General features: G+C 51.2%; 2 protein-coding genes across 2 annotated transcripts in view; one reads left to right on the forward strand and one right to left on the reverse strand.

Annotated features, from left to right (window-relative positions):
* Positions 1–23,947, reverse strand: part of DIO1 (iodothyronine deiodinase 1) — a 365,641-nt gene that overhangs the window by 151,957 nt on the left and 189,737 nt on the right. The gene's annotated exons all lie outside the window — the stretch shown is intronic.
* On the forward strand, positions 6,878–23,247 carry CDCP2 (CUB domain containing protein 2; the record flags this gene model as incomplete). Its single annotated transcript, XM_084785580.1, has 6 exons — positions 6,878–6,956; positions 13,161–13,508; positions 16,725–17,060; positions 17,343–17,696; positions 19,848–20,026; positions 22,921–23,247. 6 exons carry the CDS (start codon positions 6,878–6,880, stop codon positions 23,245–23,247), a joined length of 1,623 nt encoding a protein of 540 aa, XP_084641706.1.

Raw genomic sequence — 23,947 nt, forward strand, 5'->3', positions numbered from 1 at the left:
AGAGCCTGTGTGGCCCAGCCCAGCCACCGTATTCCCCACACGCAGGGCGCTCAGCACCTCCTGAAGGCAGAGTACTTGAGACACAGCAGACTTGTGGAGTATTTGCAGGTGGCAGGACTCTTCCTCTACAGGGAATCAGGCCATTTACTACCCCAGGGTAGAGACAGAGACAAGCCTCTGAGCCACTAAGATCTTGTAAGGGGCACAGACCCAACTGGAACTGTTTTCAAGGCTCTACAGCCCATGAGCACACTGTTTCTGCACGGTGTAAGACAGTCAAGACTAAGCTCTATCCACGAGAAAGCAGGGTGAGAAATAAGCAGTCCTCTTGTTTGTTTTTCTGTTTGTTTTATTTGGATGCTGGGGGCTGATTCTAGAGCCTCATGGATGCTAAATTAAAGGCATCTTCACCACACCTAGCTCCACTGGAGGATTCCAGGGTGCCAGACTGTAAATGAATGGACCAGGTCTGCATGTACCAACATGTTTTTAAAAAGTCATTTTGGAACAAGCTGCACATGGTAAAAGGACATGCATGGGGCTAGAAAGAGCTTTGCAGGTAAAGGTGCCTGCTGCCAAGGCTAACAACCTGAGTTGAACCATGGAACCCACATGGTAAAAGGAGAGAACCAACTCCCACAAATTGGCCTCGGGTATGTGTCACACACTCCAATAAAAAGCAAAAAGGAACTGGGCATGGTGGCACACGCCTTTAATCCCAGCACTCAGCAAGGCAGAGGCAGGTGGATCGCTGTGAGTTCGAGGCCAGCCTGGTCTACAAAGTGAGTCCAGGACAGCCAAGGCTACACAGAGAAACCCTGTCTTGAAAAACAACAACAAAAGCAAAAAAAAAAAATTGGGTCTTCTACCTGGGAATGATAAAAAAAAAAAAAAAACCCAAATAATGTTTTCTGTTGAGGAGCTAGCCCAGGTGCAAGCACAGAGGTGACAGATGGTGACAGAGGCACCGGAGCAGGACTGCTGGCCATAGCTGTTGCGTTACAGACAGTATTTGAAGTGAGCTTCTGGCAAACCTGTGTGTTGGTTCCATGTTAGCTGCTTTATTATTTTCTTTTCCCCAACCTTATGTTTAAAAATAGTTCTACAGCTGGATGTGGCGATGCCTTTAATCCCAGCCCTAGGGAGAGACAAAGACAAGCAGATGTCTGTGGGTTTGAGGCCAGCCTGGTCTACAAAGGAGTCCAGGACAGCTAGTGCTCTTGTTACACAGAGAAACCCTGTCTCAAAAAACAAGCAAGCAAACAAATAACAACAACAAAAGTTCTACAATTAGATTGCAACACAGTATTTACAGGGGCAGGCCCACACCCGTCCTCCCAGAGCTTGGGAGGTGGAGACAGGAGGATCAGATCAAGGTTATTCTTGGCTACATAGGAAGTTTGAAGGAAGCTTGGGGTACCTAAGAGGCTGTCTCAAAAACTGCAAAACGAAATGATACTGTGTAGCCAGTCATATACTTCAGAAACTAGGGGGTTCAAATAGCCATGTGCGCTCCCGCCTCACCGTAGAGTTGGTGCTTCGTGTCTCCAAGCTCTTCAATAATTCACTGAAGAGTCTCTGTGAGCTCCTGTGTCCCGGGCCTTCTAGGTGTGGGAGACCCAACAGTGCAGGCAGCGAGATGGTCCTGGCCCTCAGACCTGGTAGGGTCTTTGCAGCCCTGTTTCTTCCTCTTTTACTCAGGAATGCAAGTCCAGATGATTTGCCAAACTTCATGGTGGTGCACTGCTTTTTTCTTCTTTTTATCCACTTTAAAAATAAAGCCAGCTCAAAGCAAATCCAGGACAGCCAAGGCTACACAGAGAAACCCTGTCTCGAAAGAACAAAAATAAAATAAAGCAGACCTAGGTTCAAGTCTCTTCCTGACTGTGACTCACAGCAAGTGACCCACTGAGCCCTTTAAAGCTCAGTTTGCTCATCTATACAGTGGGATGTAACTGTCCCTCAGGCCATCTGTCCTAGTGGGGATACAGAATGACATGGTGCCCTGGGCTGTATTAGTAGGTTTTCACCACTGAGACAAATGTCACAGAGAACCAGAGGACAGAGTTAAGAGTTTCACAGTCCCTGGTCAGCTGATTCCACTGCTTGGGGTCTAAGGCTAGGCACAGCATCATAGCAGCCAGGAGACAGCAGAGAGACAGGAAGAGGTCTGACCAGAGACACCCTGACACCGCTGCACCCTCAGTGACCTACTTCCTCCAGCTAGGTACCGCAGAAGTGTCTAGCACCTTCCAAAATAGCACCACACCTAGAGATGAGACCTTCAACATATGGGGACATTCTGCATTCAAATCATAACAGGACCAGTCAACCCCCACTTTCCTCTTCCTAGTGGCCACTCCCAGCAGTGCTCAGCTCATGGCTGACTCTGAGGACAGCATTTCTTCCTAAACATCACAGTCAGTAATCCTCTGGACTCCCAGCATGGTGGTGCTCCCTTAGAGTGTCATGCAGTCCCACCACGGTGGTGCTCCCTTAGAGTGTCATGCAGTCCCACCACGGGGGTGCTCCCTTAGAGTGTCATGCAGTCCCGGCACAGTAGTGCTCCCTTAAAGTCTAATGCATTCCCAGCACAGTGGTGCTCCCCTATATTCTCAGCTCAGATGCTGAGGTGGAACATATGCGTCCACCTCATATGAGGTGTTCAAGACCAGTCTGAGCCACATGGCAAGACTGTCTCAGAAAAAGAAAAGAGCAAAACCAAACACCCTCCCCTCCCCCTTAACTATTTTTCTTATGCTTTGGAGAATTTCAACCCCAAACTGCAAGTACTACATCGTAATTACTTATTTCCCATGTTTTTAGTAATCAAAGATGTAGACATCAGAAGGTGCTCAATAAATGCTGTGGAAGAATTAAAATTGATTAAAAAAAAAGTAATTCTCCCCGAACCCCAATGAGCAAACAGCGAGTGGAAACTGGTAATTCTTCTCTTGAAAAGTTGTTATAAAAAAATTGGGCTGGGTGTGGTGGTGCATGCCTTAAATCCCAGCACTCAGGAGGCAGAGGCAGGTGGATCACTGGGAGTTCAAGGCCAGTCTGTTCTACAAAGTGAGTCCAGGACAGCTTGAGAGCAGGTTCTCAAGGGCCAGCCTACATCGACACAGAGGGACACTGACGGGCATCCATATGTCCAGGCTTGACAGCTTGGGCACACCTTGATGGCCAGGAAGGTAGCAGCCTTTGTTCCTTCTCCACCTCCCCTGGGCAACAGTAGAGGAGCCCTGGGCACAGTCTGGTTGAAGGCAAGAGACAGCTAGGCAGCAAGAGTCCCCACCCAAAGGTGACCCCAAGGTGAGAAGGGTTATACCAAAACAGGAAGACCGGAAGTCTGTACTTGACTCAGTTTACACACATGAGCTACAGAAAGGAGGCTGCCCCAAGGACACTGGAGGAGGCTTTGACTCTTCACCCATCCTGTCCTCACAGGTGTGGAGGGGCCAAGGCCACACAGCTAATAACTCCCAAGTGGTCTTGGTTCTAGAAGTTACAGGCTTAACCACTGCACCAGGCCATCTTGCAACCCCCAGGGGTTTTGGGAAAGAACGTCTGTGTATTTGTGTCCCCAGCAATCACATGCTAAAATCCTAGCCCACAATTGCAGTGGAGATGCTAGCCTTTGGGAAATAACCAATCTTTTGGAGATTAGTGTCCTTATAAGTGAGAGCCACCCACCGCTCATCCGCAGAGATTCTCACCGCTCTCACCATGGGAGGACACCTTGGTTTTAGAACAAGCATGTGCCATTTAAGAGCCGCTCAGTCTGTGGTATTTTATTACAGCAGCTAAGCAGGGGAACAGGGTTAACAGCACAGCCTGTGGCCCAGGCAAGCGGGTCCAGAGGGAAAAGGGTACTTGCTAGCTGTGGCCTTGGGATGGTTCAGGCCATAAATGGCTGCTGAGCATCTAGGGTGTGTAAGTTGAGGCACAGGGCAAAGATGAATGTCTTAGGTTTCTATTGCTGTGATGAACACCGTGACCAACAGCAACCTGGTTTTGTGTCCGCTTACATCTCATAGTCCATGTGAAGGCAGGTTAGAGCAAGAGGCCAAGGCAGAGGCCTCAGAGGCAGGAACTGAGACAGAGGCCACGGAGCCTCTTCCTCATCCTGTTCCACATCCCTCTCAGCACTCCTGGGATTGCTTCCCAAACAGACTACTCACCCCAGGGCCCTGACATGAGCATAGAGCTTCAGCTTGTTCCCCTGTCAACTGTGGAACCTGCTGTGTGCTGTGCTTGCTGAAAGGAGGCTTGTGAATGAGCCACCTGAGCATCCTAGGACCGTGGCCCACCCTTCATCCTGCCCTGTCTGTCATTCATAAATAGCATCACCATCATCGTCGTCATCACCATCATCATCATCACCAACACCACCACCATCATCATCATCATCATCTGATAAAAAGCTTTACTTCTCAGCCTGCCCAGAACTTTCCTTTCTTTTCCATCCAGCTCCATGGATAAGCCAGTCTCTCCGGTCTGACCATTCCCGATGCCCTTTGCTGAACACCTTCCAAGTGGCCTCCTCTGCCAGCAGCCAAGGGCTCCCTGGGGACTGCCTGACAAAAGCATGGGCCAGAGGCGACATGTGCTCTGCCAGATGGGCAGCTGGGTTCCTCTTGGGTAGATAAAAAGCATACTTGTTGTGGTGTAGTGAGCCAGGCTGGTAAGACATGGTCTCATTTAATCCTACTGGAGAATAGCAGGCCGCAGCTACCTCTTTCTGTGAAGGAAGCTGAGCCTCAGAGAGAGTGTCTCACTTTCACAGATCCCCTCAGGCAGGCAGTAGGGCAGCCAGGATTGACTTCAGCCAATCAGAAGCCAGAGTCTTTACTTTTCCCTTAGTGGGAAGAAGGACATGTGTCCCATCTCTTTCCAGTCCCCCAGGCCTAGGGCAGGCCCTGCACAGACACAGAGACTAAAATCTTGTTGTAGAGGGGCGGAGGAGGTGTGGTAAAGTGATTTCCACACACACACACACACGTGAGCACTCATATTAAAAAAGAAAGAAAGAAAGAGAAAAAAAAAGCATGGATTTTATTTTTTGTTTCTTGTTTTTTTTTGTTTTTGTTTTTTACGACAGCACTTGCTGTTTCAGCACCGGGGAGGTAGAGGCAGCTGGACCCCTGGGGCTCACTGGGGAACTCTAGATTCAATAACAGACTCTTTCATAAATGCAGGTGGATGGGTGGGGTGGGAGGAGCAGGAGAGAAAGATGAGGTGGGTTTGCCCTTTTTATTTTCTGGGCAGCTGGCCCATCTAGTGGCAGGCAGGCAATGACATCATAGGTTGCTAGGCAGACTGGGGAACAGCACTCAAGGTTGGTGTGTGTGTGTGTGTGTGTGTGTGTGTGTGTGTGTGAGAGAGAGAGAGAGAGAGAGAGAGAGAGAGAGAGAAAGAGAGAGAGAGACAGACAGACAGAGAGGCAGAGACAGAGACAGAGAGAAGCAAGCACACAAGAAAGATAAAAACAGAAACTTAGAAAAGAACATGTAGTGAGTTGACTCAAAGGGAAAGATTCCTAGAGGAAAAAAAAGATCCCACTTCCTGCTGGCCACAGCCCTCTCTTCAGGGCACTTGCGCAGCCCACAGCACAGGGATCTGGACAGAGCAAAGTGTAGATGAGGCTAATGGACCAATGAGGGCACGGCTACTGTTCTCACCGCACCACAGGCCGTGAGCCATGTCTATCATTAGAAGACTCACAGCAGAAATCCAAAGTGCTGATTTCGCTCTTCCTGATGCAGTCTTCCTTGTAAAAACTGTCTCCTCTCACCAGCTGTCCACTTGCAGATTGGAAGGAAGCCTGTGGCGTCTGCCCCACAAACAGTCGGCTCCTTTTGGCTCCCTGTGGAGTGGGGGATGGGGAAGGACAGGAACCACACCTGCAGTGCTTACTGCATTTGTCAACACATGTGATCTCATGTCTTTTTTTCCAGTAGCCCCAGAGGCAGGGCGGAATGGCTGTGCTGCTTAGATCAGAAGGCCAAGAGCCACGGGAGTGAAATGACTTGTTTAAGATCATCTAGCCAGGGCCAGGCATGGTGGCGCACGCCTTTAATCCCAGCACTCGGGAGGCAGAGGCAAGCGGAGCACTGTGAGTTCGAAGCCAGCCTGGTCTACAAAGCAAGTCCAGGACAGCTAAGGCTACACAGAGAGACCCTGTCTTGAAAAACCAAAAAAAAAGAAAGAAAAAAGATCATCTAGCCAGCCGGGCGAGGGTGGTGCATGCCTTTAATCCCAGCATTCAGGAGGCTGAGGCAGGCAGATCAATGCGAGTTTGAGGCCAGCTTGTTTCCACAAAGTGAGTCCAAGACAGCCTAGGCAACACAGAGAAACCCTGTCTCAGGGAAAAACAATCACTTGGCCAGTGGGGTGCAATGGCATGCCTATAATCCCAACACCCAAGGAGGCAGAGGTAGATGGATCTCTGTGAGTTCAAGGCCAGCCTGGTCTTCAAAGTGAGTCCAGGACAGCTGAGGTTATACAGAGAGAAAGAGAGAGAGAGAGAGAAGAAAAAAAAAAAAGATCGCCTGACCAGCCAGAGTCTAAACTGGCCCTGGAATTTAGGTCTTTTGTCCACCACCCAGGAGCAGACCCACCCTGCTCCTCTTCCAGATCCAGGGTGGCCTTGCCGTCCTCAGTACGTGTCAACCTGCTGACACAAGATCCGTCACCTCGGTGAGGAGTGAAGGAAGCACCCGGATCAGCTTACTAATTCAAGGGCCCAATGAATTATTCACATCACCATTTACTTGGGGGGCCCTTCCGGCCTCACCCCTCTTTCCCCTCTCAGACCCTTGGATCCTGAGACCCCTGAACTCAGCCTTGGTAGGGGGAGCCCCCCGGTGAGGAGATGCTGGCTGAGCTGGGGGCCTGCCTACTGCTGGCAGCGGTACTGCTGGACTCACGCCCTGGGACCCAAGCCATGGAAGGTAGGTGATCTGGCAACTCACAGCTGGGAGGAGGAAGGAGGGTGCAGAGGAACCAGGGCCTCAGGAAGCTCAAGTCAGAAAGCAAGACCCCCTACCCCCACCCCCATTTGGGGACCTGGCTGGGTTGGGTGTGTGCTTGCTCCTGAGAAATGGAGGGCGGCACTGAGCGAGGCCTGCTCTCAACTTCACATACAAAGGAGGAAGTCCCGGGTGACAACTGGCCCCTTTTTTCTAGACGAAGAAATTCAGGGCTCAAGGGCCCAGGTTCAAGGCCACGCAGTTGCCGGTGCCGCCCATGAGGGGAATGGCTCCGAGGTGTGGAAGGCTCACGGTGGGAAGGCCCCTCTGTTCTGGAAGCCTGCTGCACTTCCCACTGCAGCCAGCGGTGCCAAGTTCTTCACTGTGCCATTCGGTGCCCCTGGCGTGCTGGCTCCAGTGTGTCTGTGTCCTTTGCTGGGAACCCCAACTCTTCCTCAGAATGCCCCTACTGTCCCTCTGCCTGGGGAGAAGTTCTTTCCTGGAATCTCCTGGAAGAATCTTGTTTCTCTTTTAAAAATACATTTTCAATTACATTTATTGTGCGTGTGGAGGGTGCATGCGCATGGTCGTGCCGCGCAGCACACTCGTTGGAGGTCGGAGGACAAGCTGTTGGGAGGTGGTTCTCTCTGTCCACCGTGTGTGCTGGGGATTACGTTCAAGTGGCCGGGCTAGGTGGCAAGAGTGTTTAGCCACTGAGCCAACGTCTAGTCACAGTCTCCTTTTCTCTTTTGTTCACCCTTAAAGTCTGAGTCCTGCCACTTCCTCAATAAAGCCCTCCTCATTCTCTGTTGGGCTGGATGCTCCCAGAGCTCCTGTCCCCCGCCCCCCAGGGTGTGACCCTAGGAGCTTTGTGTCACTCTGATCCTGCGAGTGTCGTCTATAAAGCTTGTGAAATCATTCTGCAACATGTGAACTTGTGTGCGTGCGTGTGTGTGCGTGCGTGCGTGCGTGCGTGCGTGCGTGCGTGCGTGTGTGTGTGTGTGTGTGCCAGCAAGTAGCCCCTTATAACCTGTCTTCCTCAAGCTCAACTAGCAGCCAAGAGAGAAGATGTGGCTTGCCATTCACTCTACTGCAGAAATGGATTGGGCACCTCGGGGTCTAAGTCCATGGCAGGGTGGTGGGAGAAGGGGTTTTTTTTGGGGGGGGTGGGGGGTGGGGAGGGATGTTTTTGTTTTCTTTTGGTTTGATTTGGTTTTTCGGTTTTTCCAGACAGAGTTAGCCCTGGCTGTCCTGAACTCACTTTGTAGACCAGGCTGGCCTTGAACTCTCAGAGATTTGCCTGCCTCTGTCTCACCCTCCCTCGAGTGCTGGGGTTAAAGGCGTGTGGCACCCCTCCTAGCTTAGTTGTTTTTTACTAACGTCTAATGCTTGGGTGGTTTGGTGTGACCCTGAGGGTTAGTGTGCCTGGCTGGATGTTAAGAGGCAAGATGCCCACTTGTGCTGGTGCCCAGGGCCACCTAGGCCGCAGGAGTTCCACTCTGACACTTGTATGGTCAGCATTGGGGGAAAGACAAGAGTGGACACTGGAAAATAGGTCCCTCTATCTTCTTGCCATAAGACTATGAATCATCAGACACCATTCCTGGCACCAGCCTGCCCAGACAAGGAACAAATCATGTGACCTGGCCCCTGTACCGCCCTTGCAGTGCCTCCATCTTCCTGTCACTTGTAGCACTGAGTAAGCACAAGGGTAGCAGCACCCCACCTCCCAGGTGCATGGCTGAAGTCCACAGAGGCCGAGTGATGGAGTCCCCTCCATCTTTACCAGTAAGTGCAATCTTTCCTCCCACTCTGCACATGTCACCTCCTCTCTGGGTCTCACCCCTCCCTAATGCCGCTGCCCCCATACCCCCATGCCATAGAGGGTACGGCATATGGCATACCACATGGTGTGGCTTCACCTGGCTTGCCTGACTCTCTCAGTTCCGTGAGCTTGCCTGGATGGGGTGCTCAGTGCAAATCAGCACAGACCTACAGTGGGCTATGTCTTTCTCCCAGGGACTTTTTTCAAGTGTGTAGCTGAGCCTGAGGCAGGCAGGGCCTCTTGGCCCAGGGCCATTTATTTTTCGATATGGCTCCTGCCATCTGTGGATAGTTTTTCACAGCCCTAAACTTGGATCCCCCAGTGCTCCCACTCCCAGCCTAGGGACCAAGGAGGAAGAGACCATCCCCCCCCCCCAGACATTCTGAGAAGAGCTGGAGCCTGGCCTGGAATATTTACTCTCCCCCACAGGTCAGGTTTATCATAGGAGCCAAAGCAGTGTCAGAAACAGGAGGCCCTGGGTCCCACAGGTCAGAAGAGAGGAGGCTCCCTCACCACTTACTGCTGAAGCACTGGGATTGTTTAATCTCACAGAAGTTTCTTCATCCCTGGCTTGGCAAAATGGAGCCTCATGGTGTTGTTAAGAATGTGCCTAGCCGGGCGGTGGTGGCACATGCATTTAATCCCAGCACTTGGGAGGCAGAGGCAGGTGGATCACTGGGAGTTCAAGGCCAGCCTGGTCTACAAAGTGAGTCCAAGACAGCCAAGGCTATACAGAGAAACCCTGTCTCAAACAAACAAGAAGAAGAAGAAGAAGAAGAAGAAGAAGAAGAAGAAGAAGAAGAAGAAGAAGAAGAAGAAGAAGAAGAAGAAGAAGAAGAAAGAAGAAGAATGTTCCTAAGCCAGGCGGTGGCACACGGCTGTAATCCCAGCACTTGAGAGGCAGAGGCAGGCAGATCTCTAAGTTCAAGGCCAGCCTGGTCTACAGAGTGAGTTCCAGGACAGCCAGGACTACACAGAGAAAACCCTGTCTCAAAAAACAAAACAAAACAAAACAAAACAAAAAAAGGAAAAAGACTGTTCCTGGGGCTGGCAAGAAGGCTCAGTAGTTAAGAGCACTGGCTGCACTCCCAGGGAGCTGACTCCGTCCCCAGTACCCATGTCATCAGGTGGCTCACCAGTCCTGGTTACTCTAGTTCAAGGGGCATCCGACACCTCTGGCCTCCATGGGCACCTACACTCATGTGCATACTCCCATATAGACACATATAAACACACATAATTTAAAACAAAAATAAATACTAAAAAAAAGAATGATTTTCCTTTGTGGGGTCAGTCAGAGGCCTCAGCAACTAAAAGCACTGTCTCAAGAGTTTGATGGCCTGAGTTTGATCCTTAGAACCCACGTGAAGCTGTCCAGAGTTTCCACATGGTGCTGTGGCATTTTCCCCACCCCCACGGTGCATACACATGTGTGAACACATAGTAATAAACAAAATTTACATTTTAAATACTTACTTTTGTCTTATGTGTGTGGGTATTTTGCCCGTGTGTATGTCTGTGTACCCTTAGTATGCCTGGTGCCTGTGGAGGCCAGGAAGAAGGTGTCAGATCCCCAGCAACTGGAGTTACAGACAGTTGTGAGCTGCCATATGGATTCTGGGAATCAAACTGATTCCTAACCACTGAGCCATCTCTCCAGCCGCAAAACTAATTTTTTAAAAAATTTATTATTTATACAGTATTCTGTCTGCATGCCAGAAGAGGGCACCAGATCTCATTATAGATGGTTGTGAGCCACCATGTGGTGGCTGGGAATTGAACTCAGGACCTTTGGAAGAACAACCAGTGTTCTTAACCTCTGAGCCCTCTCTCCAGCCCCCGCAAAACTAATTTTTAAAGTTTCTTTTTTTCTTTTTTTAAAGATTTACTTATTCTGTATACAGTGTTCTGCCTGCATGTACACCTGCAGGCCAGAAGAGGGCATCACATCACATCACAGATGGTTGTGAGCCACCGTGTGGTTGCTGGGGATTGAACTCAGGACCTTTGGAAGAGCAGGCCATGCTCTTACTCACTGAGCCACCTCTCCAGCCCTTTTAAAGTTTCTTACTTTAGTGTTCTTTTATAAGATGGGGTGGTAGCTCGGTTAGTAAAGTGCTCGCCATGCAAGCAAGAGGACCTGAGTTCAAGATCCAGAGGCTGTGGAATAGGTCATGCTTGTAATCCCAGGGCTGGGAAGCTGGGAACAAGCAGATCCCAGGGGCACAGGCCAGGCAGCCGAGCCTACTTGGTGAGCTCTAGGCCAAAAGAGAACTTGTCTCAAAACACAAGATGGACAGCCTCTGAGGGACAAAACATCTAAAGTTAAACTCTGGCTTCACATGCACACTTGTGCAAACACACACACATACACACACACACACACACACACACACACACACACACACACACACACGACCCTTTAGCTGGGTGCAGTGGTACATGCTGCAATACCAGCACTCGGGAACCAACACAGGAGCATCCAAAGTCACTTTGAAGCCAGACTGGTCTATGTAGTGAGTTCCAGGCTAACCAGAGCTGCATAGAAAAACTCTGACTCAGAACAGAAAACATGCATTTTGTTTGATTGTTTCCTTTTTAATGTAGGGAGTCGTGTGGTACATGTAGTCCTAGACACTGGGGAGGCTGAGGCAGAAGAATCACTTGAGTCCAGGAGTACATACACAAATACAGAGAGAGAGAGAGACAGACAGACAGACAGACAGACAGACAGACAGACAGACAGACACACACACACACACACACACACACACACACACACACACACACCCCTCATCCTAGCATCCAGAAGGTTGAGGCAAAAGGATCTGCAGTTGAAGGGTAGCCTGGACTATATAGCTAAGACTTTACCTCAAAACAAACAAACAAACAAACAAACAAAACTGTTAAGTGATGGTATATGCATTTCAAATTGTATAGCAGTCTACCATATGAAGTTCCATCTTGGCTTATTTTTTATTTATTAAATTTGTTCTTTGGCGTGTTCAAACCCACAAGCACACCTCCTGATTGCTTCACCTGCCCTCCCTCGTCTCCCTCCTGTCTCTGTCAACTCTGTTGTTTGTTTACTCTGGTTGTTGCTCTTATGTTTTTGGGTCATGGTTATTGTATGTAGCTCAGGCTTGCCTAAAATTTGCCATCCTCTTTCCCTAGCCTCCTGAATACTTCCCTTACAGGTGTGTGCTACTATTCTAGACTTGGATCTTTTTAATGATGTTTTTCAGACATTTTTTCAGTACAAGTGTGTACTGGCCCACACTTGTAATCTCAGCATTTGAAACTGGTATGAGGCTACTCAGTGTCACCTTGCTGTTAAAACCAAAGCAAAATTTACCTGTTTTTCAGAAGCTTAACAACACTCAGTGAACTTTGCAGAGCATATCTGTGTGGCCGAAGAACTAGGTTTTCCCTCTGGTCAAACTTTTCCTTGGTGGTACAGCAGACATTAATGGTGCTATCTAATCTAGTATTCCATTAAAGGTTGTCAAATCAAGCCAGGTGTGGTTGTGCAGGCCTTTAATCCCAGCACTTGGGAGGCAGGCAGATCAATGTGGGTTTGAGGCCAGGCTAGTCTACAAAGCAAGTCCAGGCCAGCCAAGGCTAATACAGAGAAGCCTTATCTCGAAAAACCAAAAAAAAAAAAAAAGGCTGGGTGGTGGCCGCACACACCTTTAATCTCAGCACTGGAAAGACAAAGGCAGGTCAGTCACGATGAGTTCAAAGCTGGCCTGACCTACAAAGCAAGTCCAGGACAGCCAAGGCTACACAGAGAAACCTTGTCTCAAAAAACTATAAGAAAATATAAAAAAAAGTTGTCAAATCGGCTTTTCTAACAGACTTTCATTGTTTCCTTTTAAAGTACTTACTTTTTTTTTTTTTTACTATGTGTATTTACTTTTGAGACAGGTTCTCTGTGTAGCCCAGGCTAGCCTGGAACTTACTATGTAGCCGAGACTGTTCCTTGACTCCCAGAGATCTGTCTGCCTCTGCCTTCCTAATGCTGGGGTTCAGGGTATATGCCACCACGCCTGGCTTAACTTGCTTTGTTGTTCTTCCCGGACCTTAGGACTCTCCTGTCTGTTTCACATTCTGTTTATATTTACTGTCCTCCCACTGAAACACACATGCTCTGAGAGCAAGGTGGCAGTATTTGTTGAATGACTAGAAAAATGCTTCTCCGGTGTCTAAAAGATGTCTGAGTGCTTGAGCGAGCTCAGGCATGCATCCAGAGTGACTTGAGACCCTGTGCTGTTTTATTTTCACCCTCAAGGACCCAGACTTCTCTCATGTAGCCAAGACCCCCAGAGCTGCCTCTGAGCCACCCTCTTCTCTCTCCTCAGGTGTCAAGTGTGGGGGTGTGCTCTCAGCACCGTCTGGAAACTTCTCCAGTCCCAACTTCCCGAGCCTGTACCCCTACAACACAGAGTGCAGCTGGCTGATCGTGGTGGCCGAGGGGTCCTCAGTGCTGCTCAGCTTCCACGCCTTTGACCTGGAGTACCATGACACCTGCGACTTTGACTTCCTGGAAATCTACAACGGGGCCTCCGGGGACAAGGGAAATCTACTGGGCAGATTCTGCGGCCAGGTGCCCCCACCGCCCTTCACCTCCTCCTGGCACGTCATGTCGGTCGTCTTCCACTCAGACAAGCACGTGGCTAGCCGAGGCTTTTCTGCAGGCTACCAGAAAGGTCAGGGGGCCCTGGGCAGAAAAGTTGGCCCCAGCTGCTGCAGGGAGGGAAGCCGGGCACAGGGGAGGTCCTGCGCTTGCACAGCCTCTGAGGACAAAGGTTGCTTCCTTCATACTCATGACCTCCCTGGAAACCACTGCCTGCTACCCTTATGACACTTTCCCGGCTTCCACCATACCTGCCAGGTCCCCTAGGCAGTGAGCTGTTTCCTGAAAGGAGGCTCACAGGGTTCTTCTGCCTTTGACCTTCCCCCTTGGTTTGGCATCAGGCCACAGGAGGATCCCAGCTGTTTTTCCTGCTGTTGATGTCCTGTGGCCTCTGCCTCTCCCCTGCCTGGGCCCAGAGCATGTGTGTGTGTGTGGGGGGGGGGGTATAGGGGGTTGGGGATGGGGGGAGAGGGGGGTGTGCCAACTTCTAGGCCCTCTGCTTCCTCCTCTCACCAAGCATCCCTCACCAGGGCTTCTTCACTGCTGACTCCTCCCAGCAGCCTTAGCCCCCGCCTCCTGAGGTGGAGTCCCGCCCTGCTCTTCACCTTTCTCCCTGCCTCCTCCCTCCCATCTTTGAGCTCCTGTGCACACACCCAAGCAGGACTGCCACATTGCCCATGTCCACAGGTCTACCCGCCCGCTAGGGAGGACAGCTGCCCCTGCTGAGTTTTAAAGCACAGACTGTGGGGTGTTAAGACACAAGAGCAAGTGGTGGTGCATGCCTTTAATCCCAGCACTCAGGAGGCAGAGGCAGGCGGATTGCTGTGAGTTCAAGGCCGGGCTGGTCTACAAAGCAAGTCCAGGACACCCCAGACTACACAGAGAAACCTTGTCTTGAAAGGAAAAACAAAAGCAAAAACAAAAAACAAAGACACAAGAGCAAGAGGGCTGATCTGACTCAATCATGAGGACCTTAGGCCTGTGGGGGTGGGGGGTGGGGAGGGAGGCCGTGACACCACATGCAGTGCTTTGCAGCATTTTTACAAACAGGAATAGCGGATCGCAGACAGAGCTGTCTCGTTAATCTTTGAGATGTGAGAAGATAAAGGTAGTATTTTAATGATATGCATTTATTCCACAAGTTCACAGTTGTGTGCATATGTGTGTGTGTGTGTGTGTGTGTGTGTGTGTGTGTGTGTGTGTCCATCCATCCTTCCTGGGCTCTCTAATTAGCCTAGAATGGCTGCTGGCCTGTAAGCTCCAGAGATCAACCTGTCTCTACCTTCCCAGCCCTAAGGTTACAAGTTCAAGCCAGCATGCCTGACTTTTGTGGGGATGCTGGGCGTGAAATTCAGGTCCTTATGCTGCTCAGCAAACACTTCAGCAGCCAACTTATTGTTCTGGCCCCAGGCTCACATTTCCAACATCCACTCTTGAAAAGCCAGTCACTGGGGGCTGGAGAGATGGCTCAGAGGTTAAGAGCCCTGACTGCTCTTCCAAAAGTCCTGAGTTCAATTCCCGGCAACCACATGGTGGCTCACAACCATCTATAATGAAATCTGGTGCCCTCTTCTGGCCTGCCAGTATATATGCAGGCAGAGGACTGTATACATAATAATAAATAAATCTTAAAAAAGAAAGAAAGAAAGAAAAGCCAGTCACTGTGAAACAGTGAATATTGATGGATCTCACTGGGCTAAATATTTATGTATAAGATGTGTAGCTTTGTATTCTGTCTTTTGTTTTGTTTTTTGTTTTTGTTTTTTAAGACAGAGTCTCTCTGTGTTAGCCTTGGCTGTCCTGGACTCACTTTGTAGACCCGGCTGGCCTCAAACTCACAGTGATCCACCTGCCTCTGCCTCCCGAGTGCTGGGATTAAAGGCGTGTGCCACCACGCCTAGCTTTCTGTCTTTTATTACACTAAAAGGTGGGTGGGCTGGGAGACTGCTCTGTGGGTAAGTGGCTTTTGGACCCCCAGCATCCACAAGAGATGCCAGGCATGGCTGTGTACATCTGTGACCCTAGTGCTGAGGCTGAAAATTAACAAGCTTTGGGTTCAGAGAGAGACATACCTCAAGGAGACAGCAGAGAGTGACAGAGAGGGATATCTGATGTCCTCTGTCCTCCAAACATACATGCACCTGCATGGGCATGAACAACACCCGCACATATATGTGAACGCACACACGTACTGTCCCACACACAGACACATGCCTACTCGCTCACTCTCTTTCTCTCTCTGGCACATGTACGGATGCGCTCACACACACATGCACGCACACTGGAAATGCAGCATAAGAATGAAGTCTGAGGGCTGGAGAGATGGCTCAGTGGTTAAGAGCACTGCCTGCTCTTCCAAAGGACCCGGGTTCAATTCCCAGCACCCACATGGCAGCTCACAACTGTCTGTCACTCCCACACCAATGGACATAAATTTAAAAAAAAAAAAAAAGGATGAAGTCTGAGCATCCATCCACTGAGGTTGTTATCCTGCTGAGCTCCATGTCTCCGAGGACTTTGTTTGTGTTTCTTTTTTTTTTTTTAATTGCTGTGATAGAACACCATGCCCAAGACAACTTATAAAAGAAAATGTTTGATTTAGAGTTCATGGTTGCAGAGGGTTAGAGTCCATGACCACCAAGGCGGGGAGCACGGCAGCCGGCAGGCAGGCATGGCGCTGGAGCAGTGGCTGGGAGTTACCTTCTTATCTCTAAGCTTGAAGCAGAGCGTTAGCCACCCGGAAATGGCATGGCCTTTTGAAAGCTCAAAGCCTCTCCCCAAGCAAAGCACCTCCTCCAACAAGGCCACATCTCCTGATCCTTCCCAAACAGTCTCACCAACTGGAGACAAAATATTCAAATATACGAGCCTATGGAGGAGGGCATTTTCCTTTAAACCATCACATAGTTAGTGGATAATTTCCTATCCCGCATGCTCCTGCAATGACATAACTCAGGTGTATGCTTTGCTCCAGCCTCAGAACTCCCTAGTGGGGTTCAGCAGCCCCCCTTAAACACACACTTCCCCATCTCATCTTATCCCCTTACTCCCACCTGGGGATTCTAGACCTCCAAATAAACCTCTTGTATTTGGATCTTTTATCTCTGGGCCTACCTGGCTGAGCTCAGGCTAGACAGATAAGTCACTTGACCTCTCACTGCAGAAGGTGAGTGCCATATGGGTGAGGGTGCAGATCTGTGGGTGCCATGCCTGAGTGCTTGTGAAGTAGCATTTTGGGGTGCCTGGTTCCCCCCAGAGAAGAGGTCATCTCCAGTGGGCTCCCTTGCAGATGTGTGCGGTGGTGTCCTCACCGGCCTGTCAGGAGTCCTCAGCAGCCCCGACTACCCCCACAACTATCCCAGCGATGTGGAGTGCCACTGGCTGATCCGTGCCTCGGGACCTGCCGCTGTCAAGCTGGTGTTCGTGGACTTCCAGGTCGAGGACAGCGATGAATGCATGTACGACTACGTGGCTGTGCTTGGAGCGCCTGGCCCCGCCCACGGGCACCACTACTGTGGCCGCACCAGACCCCCTACCCTTGTGTCCCTGAGCCATGAGTTGCAGGTGATCTTCAAGTCTGACTTCAACATTGGAGGCCGGGGCTTCAAGGCCCACTACTTCTCAGGTAGGAGGGGCCAAGGCGATGCCGACCCCTGTGTCTGTGAACTCCTGTCTACTGCTTTGTTTGGGGCTTCAGTTGATGCTTCCTTGTGTCCAGGGTTTGAATTTGCTGCACTGTACACCTGCAGGCCAGAAGAGGGCACCATATTTCATTATAGATAGTTGTGAGCCACCATGTGGTTGCTGGGAATTGAACTCAGGACCTTTGGAAGAACAGTCAGGGCTCTTAACCTCTGAGCCACCTCTCCAGCCCCCTTGTGCGTGACTCTTACTTCCTCCTCCCCAGGAGAATGCCAGGAGGTATTCACAGCTGTGCGTGGAAACTTCTCCAGCCCACAGTACCCTGGCTCCTACCCCAACAATATCCGGTGCCACTGGACCATCCGCCTGCCCCCCGGCTACCGGGTCAGGGTGTTCATCCTGGACCTGGGCTTGGAGGAGCCCAACAGCCTGACCAGAACCTGTGATTTTGACCATCTGGCGGCCTTTGACGGGGCCAGTGAGGAGGCACAGCTGCTGGGGAAGTGGTGTGGTCATCACCTGCCCCCACCTGTCACCTCACGTCACAACCAGCTGCTCCTTCTCCTGCACACTGACCGAAGCACCTCTGGCAGAGGCTTCTCTGTGGCCTACATTGGAGGTCAGCTGGGTTGAGGGTGTGGGTCCTGGGGAGCTTCTGTGCCCTCCCTCCTTCCTGGCTTCACTGTGACACAAGCCCTCCCCGGGTCTCCTCCACGTTCTACTCAGTCACCTACTCTGAGGACCTTTGAGGCTGCTCCGGTGTGGCCCTCGCTTATTTCCACTGCCCTAGGACTGTCTTTTCATAGCTCCTGACCCCATGATTCTTAACTTACTCTCCACCCGTCTCCTTTTCTGTGGGCTCGCTGACTCTTGGATGTTTGATCTGGTAAAGTCACATGATCAGTGTTAAGTGTTAAGTGAAACACTAAGATGCCACCAGCCCTGCCCATATTATCCAGAAGTGCCAACTGGACAAAGGACAAAGGGCACTTACTTGTCCTCACCCAGCTGTGTAGGCACTCTCAGTGTTTGGTCTTGGGTCATTCTGTTTTCTTTTCTTTTCTTTCCTTTTTTTTTGTGTGTGTGTGTGTGTGTGTGTTTTGTTTGTTTGTTTGTTTTTCTAGGCAGGGTTTCTCTGTGTAACTGCTCTGGCTGTCCTGGAGCTCCCTTTGTAGACCAAGTTGGCCTTGAACTCACAGAGATCCTCCTGCCTCTGCCACTACTCTCACGCCCCAAGCCCCAAGCCCCAACCCCCACCCCAGAGTGCTGGGATTCAAGGCATGCACCACCACACCCGGCAGGGTCACTGTTTGAAAACAGTCCCATGGCCGTGCTTTTGCTTCAGAGGTGGCTGGGGGAGCTGGTGTTGAGGCTTTCCTAACTTATATTTGCAACGCAGACTCGGTTGTACAAGACATGGACAAGGAGGATGCTGTAAGTGCAGGTGCCATCTGTCTTCTGCTCCCCGACCTGGAGTATCCCTTTTGGCCTCCAGGTTCTGGGTTTCCTGCCTGTACAGTAGAGACCTGAATTGAAGATTCTTCAGAGTCTAGCTTGCCTCCAAGAGCCTGAGTCTCAGGCCCAGCCTGGCCACTGCTTAGTGATTTAGACCCCACCCCCTCTCTTGCAGCATCTCTGGAGATGAGGATGGGGGCGGCGGTCATCCTGGCTCCTGTTCCAGGACCTTTTGTACTCCCCACACAGGTCCCGCTGGGAGCCTAGGGTCAGAACAGGGTACTGACGCTGGACCAGCAGCAGATGGGGCCCAGGCTGTAGGCAGCCTCTCCACGGGGAGGGCAGCCTCAGCATCAATCAGGGGTGACACACACAGTTCAGCGCCACCGAGATCATCGTGGGAGACAGCGGACCCATAAATCCCTGCCTGCCCAGACACCCGAGGTTGAAATATGTCTGAGCCATTTCCCGGAGAGAGGGCTAAGGGATCCAGGCCTCTGCCTGCCAGGTCTCTCTTTTTTTTTTTTTTTCATTCCAGCTAGCTACCAACCCCCACCTGCCTCTGCCTTGCATGCACCCTTGTTCCTGCAGCCCTAGACACTGAGAGTCCCGCTCTCTCACACACAGCACAGAGCATGCCGGGAGCTGACATATAGTAATGAGCAGACTGCTAACTGGGGAACCCTGACTGCCCCCCACCCCCACCCAAGTCTGAACAAACTCAGCCAAAACAGGCAGTGTTGATTCTCAGAGATTTGTTTCCAAAACTGAAGGGGCTAGTGGCGTACCCGCCATCCAAGGCCATCACAGAGAGGGACAACTGGGGTCCCCTCCCCTGCCTGCATCAGAGCCACACACCTCCCCCTTTTCTTCTGTCTTTGCTTGATTGTCCTTCATAGCACTCCTGTGTCTTTTACACATTCATTGTCCTGTGTAAGCCATGATGTGGCTGGCTTTTTCATGTCTGTGTCTGTGTGTACCGCTCAGAGGATGCTATCAGGGACCGTATTAACTGCATGGTGGGGCGTGTGGCTCAGGGCTGAGTGTTTCATTGTGGTGAAGAATCAGTCTCCCCTCACTTGCAGGTTCCATTCAGTCATTCAGGACGGTCACACTACACACCCTAAGAGCTCACAAACCCAGGGGCTCAATGGAGCACGGGCACGTAAAATATCCCAGGGGAGTCCGGTAGCATGTCATTGGCACCTTCCCCCCTCTGGGGTTCTGTTCTGTGTCTGCTGTCCTTCCAGGAGGGCTAGGGGTGATGCGATCTGACTGTAGCCTAAGGTCTCAGGCTCCCCCCCTCCTGTTTCAGTGGTGCCCATGAATGTGAGCTGCTCCCGCATGGACTTTCAGATCGTGATCTCTGCCCAGGCACTGGCCCCACTGGAGCGGACCAAAGTCTACCTAGGCAGCCGGAGCTGCACAGCCCAGGAAGTTGGCAGCAACTTCCGGATCCAGGCCCGCTTTGACACCTGCGGCACGGAGTCTCAGGTAGGGGTAGGAAAGGGAAGGTATAAGAGATGGGCCCTGAGCCTCACTGAAGGGCACCTGCTATCCTCAGTTTCCCCTCCTGGCCCTGGTGGTGCACACAGACATGGATGCAGGCTTCCTGGCACCTTTTCCAAAGACCCTTGTGTCAAACAACCCTAAATTTCCTCCCTGCCCCTCCCTTTGTCTGATTGCCCCCAGGGAAACCCTGATCCCTTTCCTATGCACGGCCACCCCCCTGCTCTCTGCTTGCCCACCCTCCCCAGCCTGAAGGTTCCCCCCCCACCACCTCCCTACTACATCTCCAGGCTCCACAAACAAATGAGCCTTTCAAGTATGGATCCACCTCCTTCCTAAGGCTGTGGAGCCTGCAAATGAGATTTTTTTTTTTCTCTCCTTGGATTCTGGAGGCTGTGGACCCTGACTGAGAAGAGTGGGTGGGAGGGGCCCCAAGAGAGTTTCTGGGCGGTGCCTCAACACCCAGGAGGATCCAGGGAACGGTCTAGGGAGGGAGGGTGGGAAGTCTTCCCTGTTAGAGTCTGAAACCTGGGCCTTTGCAGTCTGGTCTGGCATGCCCTGCCACACAAACATCCATGTATATCCTCACACAGCTCTCGCCCACAAAGAGTCCCAGAGATGAAATTATGAAGTCCTAGAGCCAGGGGCTCAGGAATGCTCAGTTTCCGAGCCCCACCCTGCCCCAGAACATAGGGCCGTAGACCACAGAATCAGCCACTTCGAAGGATAAAGTCCAGGCCCTTTAATGTAGGCCATACTAGTCCTCATGCCTCAGAAGGAGCTGCTGTCACCGAGGCATGAGTGACCAAGTGCAATCACAGCAGCAGGCTGACCTTTCTGCACCTGTCTGAGGATACTGGGCTTAGCCTCGAACTCGCAACCTTCTAGTCTCATGGGGCTTGCCTTCCTTTCCAAGGCCCCGTGCTCCCCAGCCCTGCCACACGCCTCTCACTCCATTCCTCAGCATGTGGATGGCCACCCTCTCTTTGGTTCCCCTCCACCCGCAGCCCCTGCTTTGTTTTGTCCTGTGTCCTGATTGTGTGTCTCAAAATCTCTAAAGTTCCCTTTAGAGAGCAGAGAGCAGGCCAAGCGAGGCACAGATGCAGAGGCCTAATTGGAGACGTGGCATTGGGGGCCTTTCAGAAGCCGCAGCTTGGAAGAGGCCTTAAAGCCACCTAGTCCGTGAAACTGACATGCCACTCAAACCTTCCCGAGGGGGTCACTTGGTCTTGCGTGATGGGAATTCTTATTTGCATCTATTTATTTTCTCCAGTTTAGGCAGCTTCACAATTCAGACATTCTCAGAAGTGGCAGCCCTGGATGGGACAATTTGGGCAGCCTGAGGAGTGCAGTGTCTGCTGTGGATGTGGCATACATGTGGCAAGCACACTCATGTCACTGCATCCCCATAAAAAAATCCCACTTTGCTGGGCGTGGTGGTGCACGCCTTTAATCCCAGCACTTGAGAGGCAGAGGCAGGTGGATCTCTGTGAGTTCAAAGCCAGCCTGGTCTACAAAGTGAGTCCAGGACAGTCAAGGCTACACAGAGAAACCCTGACTTGGAAAAAAAAAATCCCAGTTCTCAGGTGCTGGCTGACATGCGTCATCCACTCAGGGCAACTTGACCCCCTGATTCCTTCATCCCTGAGGTGAAGAGCTGCAGTGGGCCAGGCCTCTCACGTCCTGTTTTTCAGGGGCTCCTCCCAGACCTAGAGTGAGCAGGTCATCTAGGGTGGTGGCCTTGGGTGACCAGTGCCTCAACCGTAGGGACCCCTGTTTCATACATCACTGGGAGAAAATCTCCCCGAGGGAAGGCCACACAACAGGAACATAGCTGACCAATAGAGGCAGGGCCTTGCTTCTGGGCCTCACTCTGGGTAGATGACTGCCTCTGGGTTTAGCGGTCACAGCTGGGAACCACTAAGAGCGCGGCGAGAACTGACTGACCAGCTACTCGTTGGTTTGAGTTAAGTGTCATGGCTTAGGGGAGAGGTGGGCAGGTCAGGGTAAGACCATACATAACCTGTGTTGCTCATGTGCTGATGGCCTCAGACAAAGGATTTAACTAGGCCCGGGTTTCCTCATCTATAACGTGTTAAGGTTGATGGCACCAAGAGGGCTATGAAATGAACTGACACAGTCAACCGGAACCTAATTGGCTCCACACAGTAGATAGCTTTTGTTTGTTTGCTTCTGAGACAGACTCTGAGGAAGTCTAGGCTGGCCTCGAATTTAGCATGTAATTAAAAATGACCTTGAACTCTGTGTGCTCTTCCTCCTCTAAGGGCTGGATTACAGGCGGCATCACCACCTGTGCCTTAAGTATAGCCAATGTGATCTCAGTTCCATGGTGTTAGCTCTGGTTTCTATTTTTGCTTTTGTTTTTGTGCTTTTGCTGGTACTGGGGATTGAACCTGGAGCCTCACACATGCCAGTCAAGTGCTCTGCCCCTAAGCTATGGTGCCCAGCCTAGGTGTTCCTTTGATTTCTACCTTCTATCCACCCCAGCCCCTTGAAGCCAGAGCAAACATTGGCCCATCAAGTCTGATGCTCTTCACACCCTTTTATAATTATTTTAAATTACGTTTGTGTGGTGTGTATATATGTGTGTGTATGTATGTGTCAATCAGAGGACAATGTGTGGGAGGTTTTTCCCTTCCACTGTTAGAGTTTCAATGACAAAAATCAGGCTGTCAGGCTTGGTGGCAAGATTCTTCGCCCACTGAGCCAACTTGCTGGTCCCATTGCCCCTTTGATAGATGAGGCCTCTGTGGTTAAGGAACCCATGGCTAAGCTATGAAATCAGTCCCATGCATACTTAGAGGAACCAGGAGAGCCTGAGCCTCCTTGGGACTGAGCAAGTATCTGTGACCCCACAGAGAAGAAATAACACCTCTGTGATCGTCAGCGTGCTGTACATCGACTTCTCTGCTGCTGGGCGTGGGGACATCCACGAGTACGAGGTGCGCTGTGAGCCGAGGCGCAAGGAGGCCTCTGTCCACCTGCTGTCTGGCTCTGAATGGCTTGGGCCCTACGCTGCCACTGCTGAGCATCTTCAGGAAGCACCACCGGGAGATGAGGCAGAGGTCCCAGAGGTCCCAGAGACCATAGTGGCCCAGGACACCAGTGACATCGTCTTCCTGGGTCTCTGCATCCTGGCTGGAGTCCTTATGATCACCGCCATTGTGGTCCTGATGCTACTGTGAGCAGTTTAGGGACCCACACAGGGCAGGGTGGGGCTCATGGACTTGTTGGTGACCGTGGGCACATCGTGTCCCTCTCCAAGCCTCTGCTTCCTAGGGATCACCGCTCTGCCCAGCTCCTCACAGGGCTCCGAGCAAAGTGTGCAGGGGTAAGGGCTCTGGAGACTGTAGTGGTCACTGTTATGTTAATTTGAAGGATATTCTGCTATAGAAAGGGATGTTTCCATATGTGTTTATTTTTGTTTTGGTTTGGTTTTTGGTTTTTGGAGACAAGGTTTCTCTGTGTAACAGCTCTGGCTGTCCTGGAACTCGCTCTGTAGTCCAGGCTGGCCTTGAACTCATGGAGCTCCGCCTGCCTCTGCCTCTCACCCATATGTGTTTCTTGTGAGTTTGGATAGGTGGGGTCACCAGTGGCTGTATGAATGCGACAGGCTCATCCTGTTCTTTACCAACTCGGGGGACAAAGAAGGCACCTCTTAGTGTCTCAGACCTTCATTAATAGGAAGTCTAGTATCTGTGCAGGGCCTCCTCCCTCCTAAACTGACCTAGGTGAAGACCCTCTCTAAAGAACTCCTGCTCTTACTGGGCATGGTGGCACATGCCTTTAATCCCAGCACTCAGGAGGCAGAGGCAGGCGGATCGGCTGTGAGTTCGAGGCCAGCCTGGTCTACAAAGCAACTTCAGGGCAGACAGGAATACACAG

This window comes from Acomys minous (assembly GCF_964271855.1).
Source record: "Acomys minous genome assembly, chromosome: 6".
NCBI lineage: Eukaryota > Metazoa > Chordata > Mammalia > Rodentia > Muridae > Acomys > Acomys minous.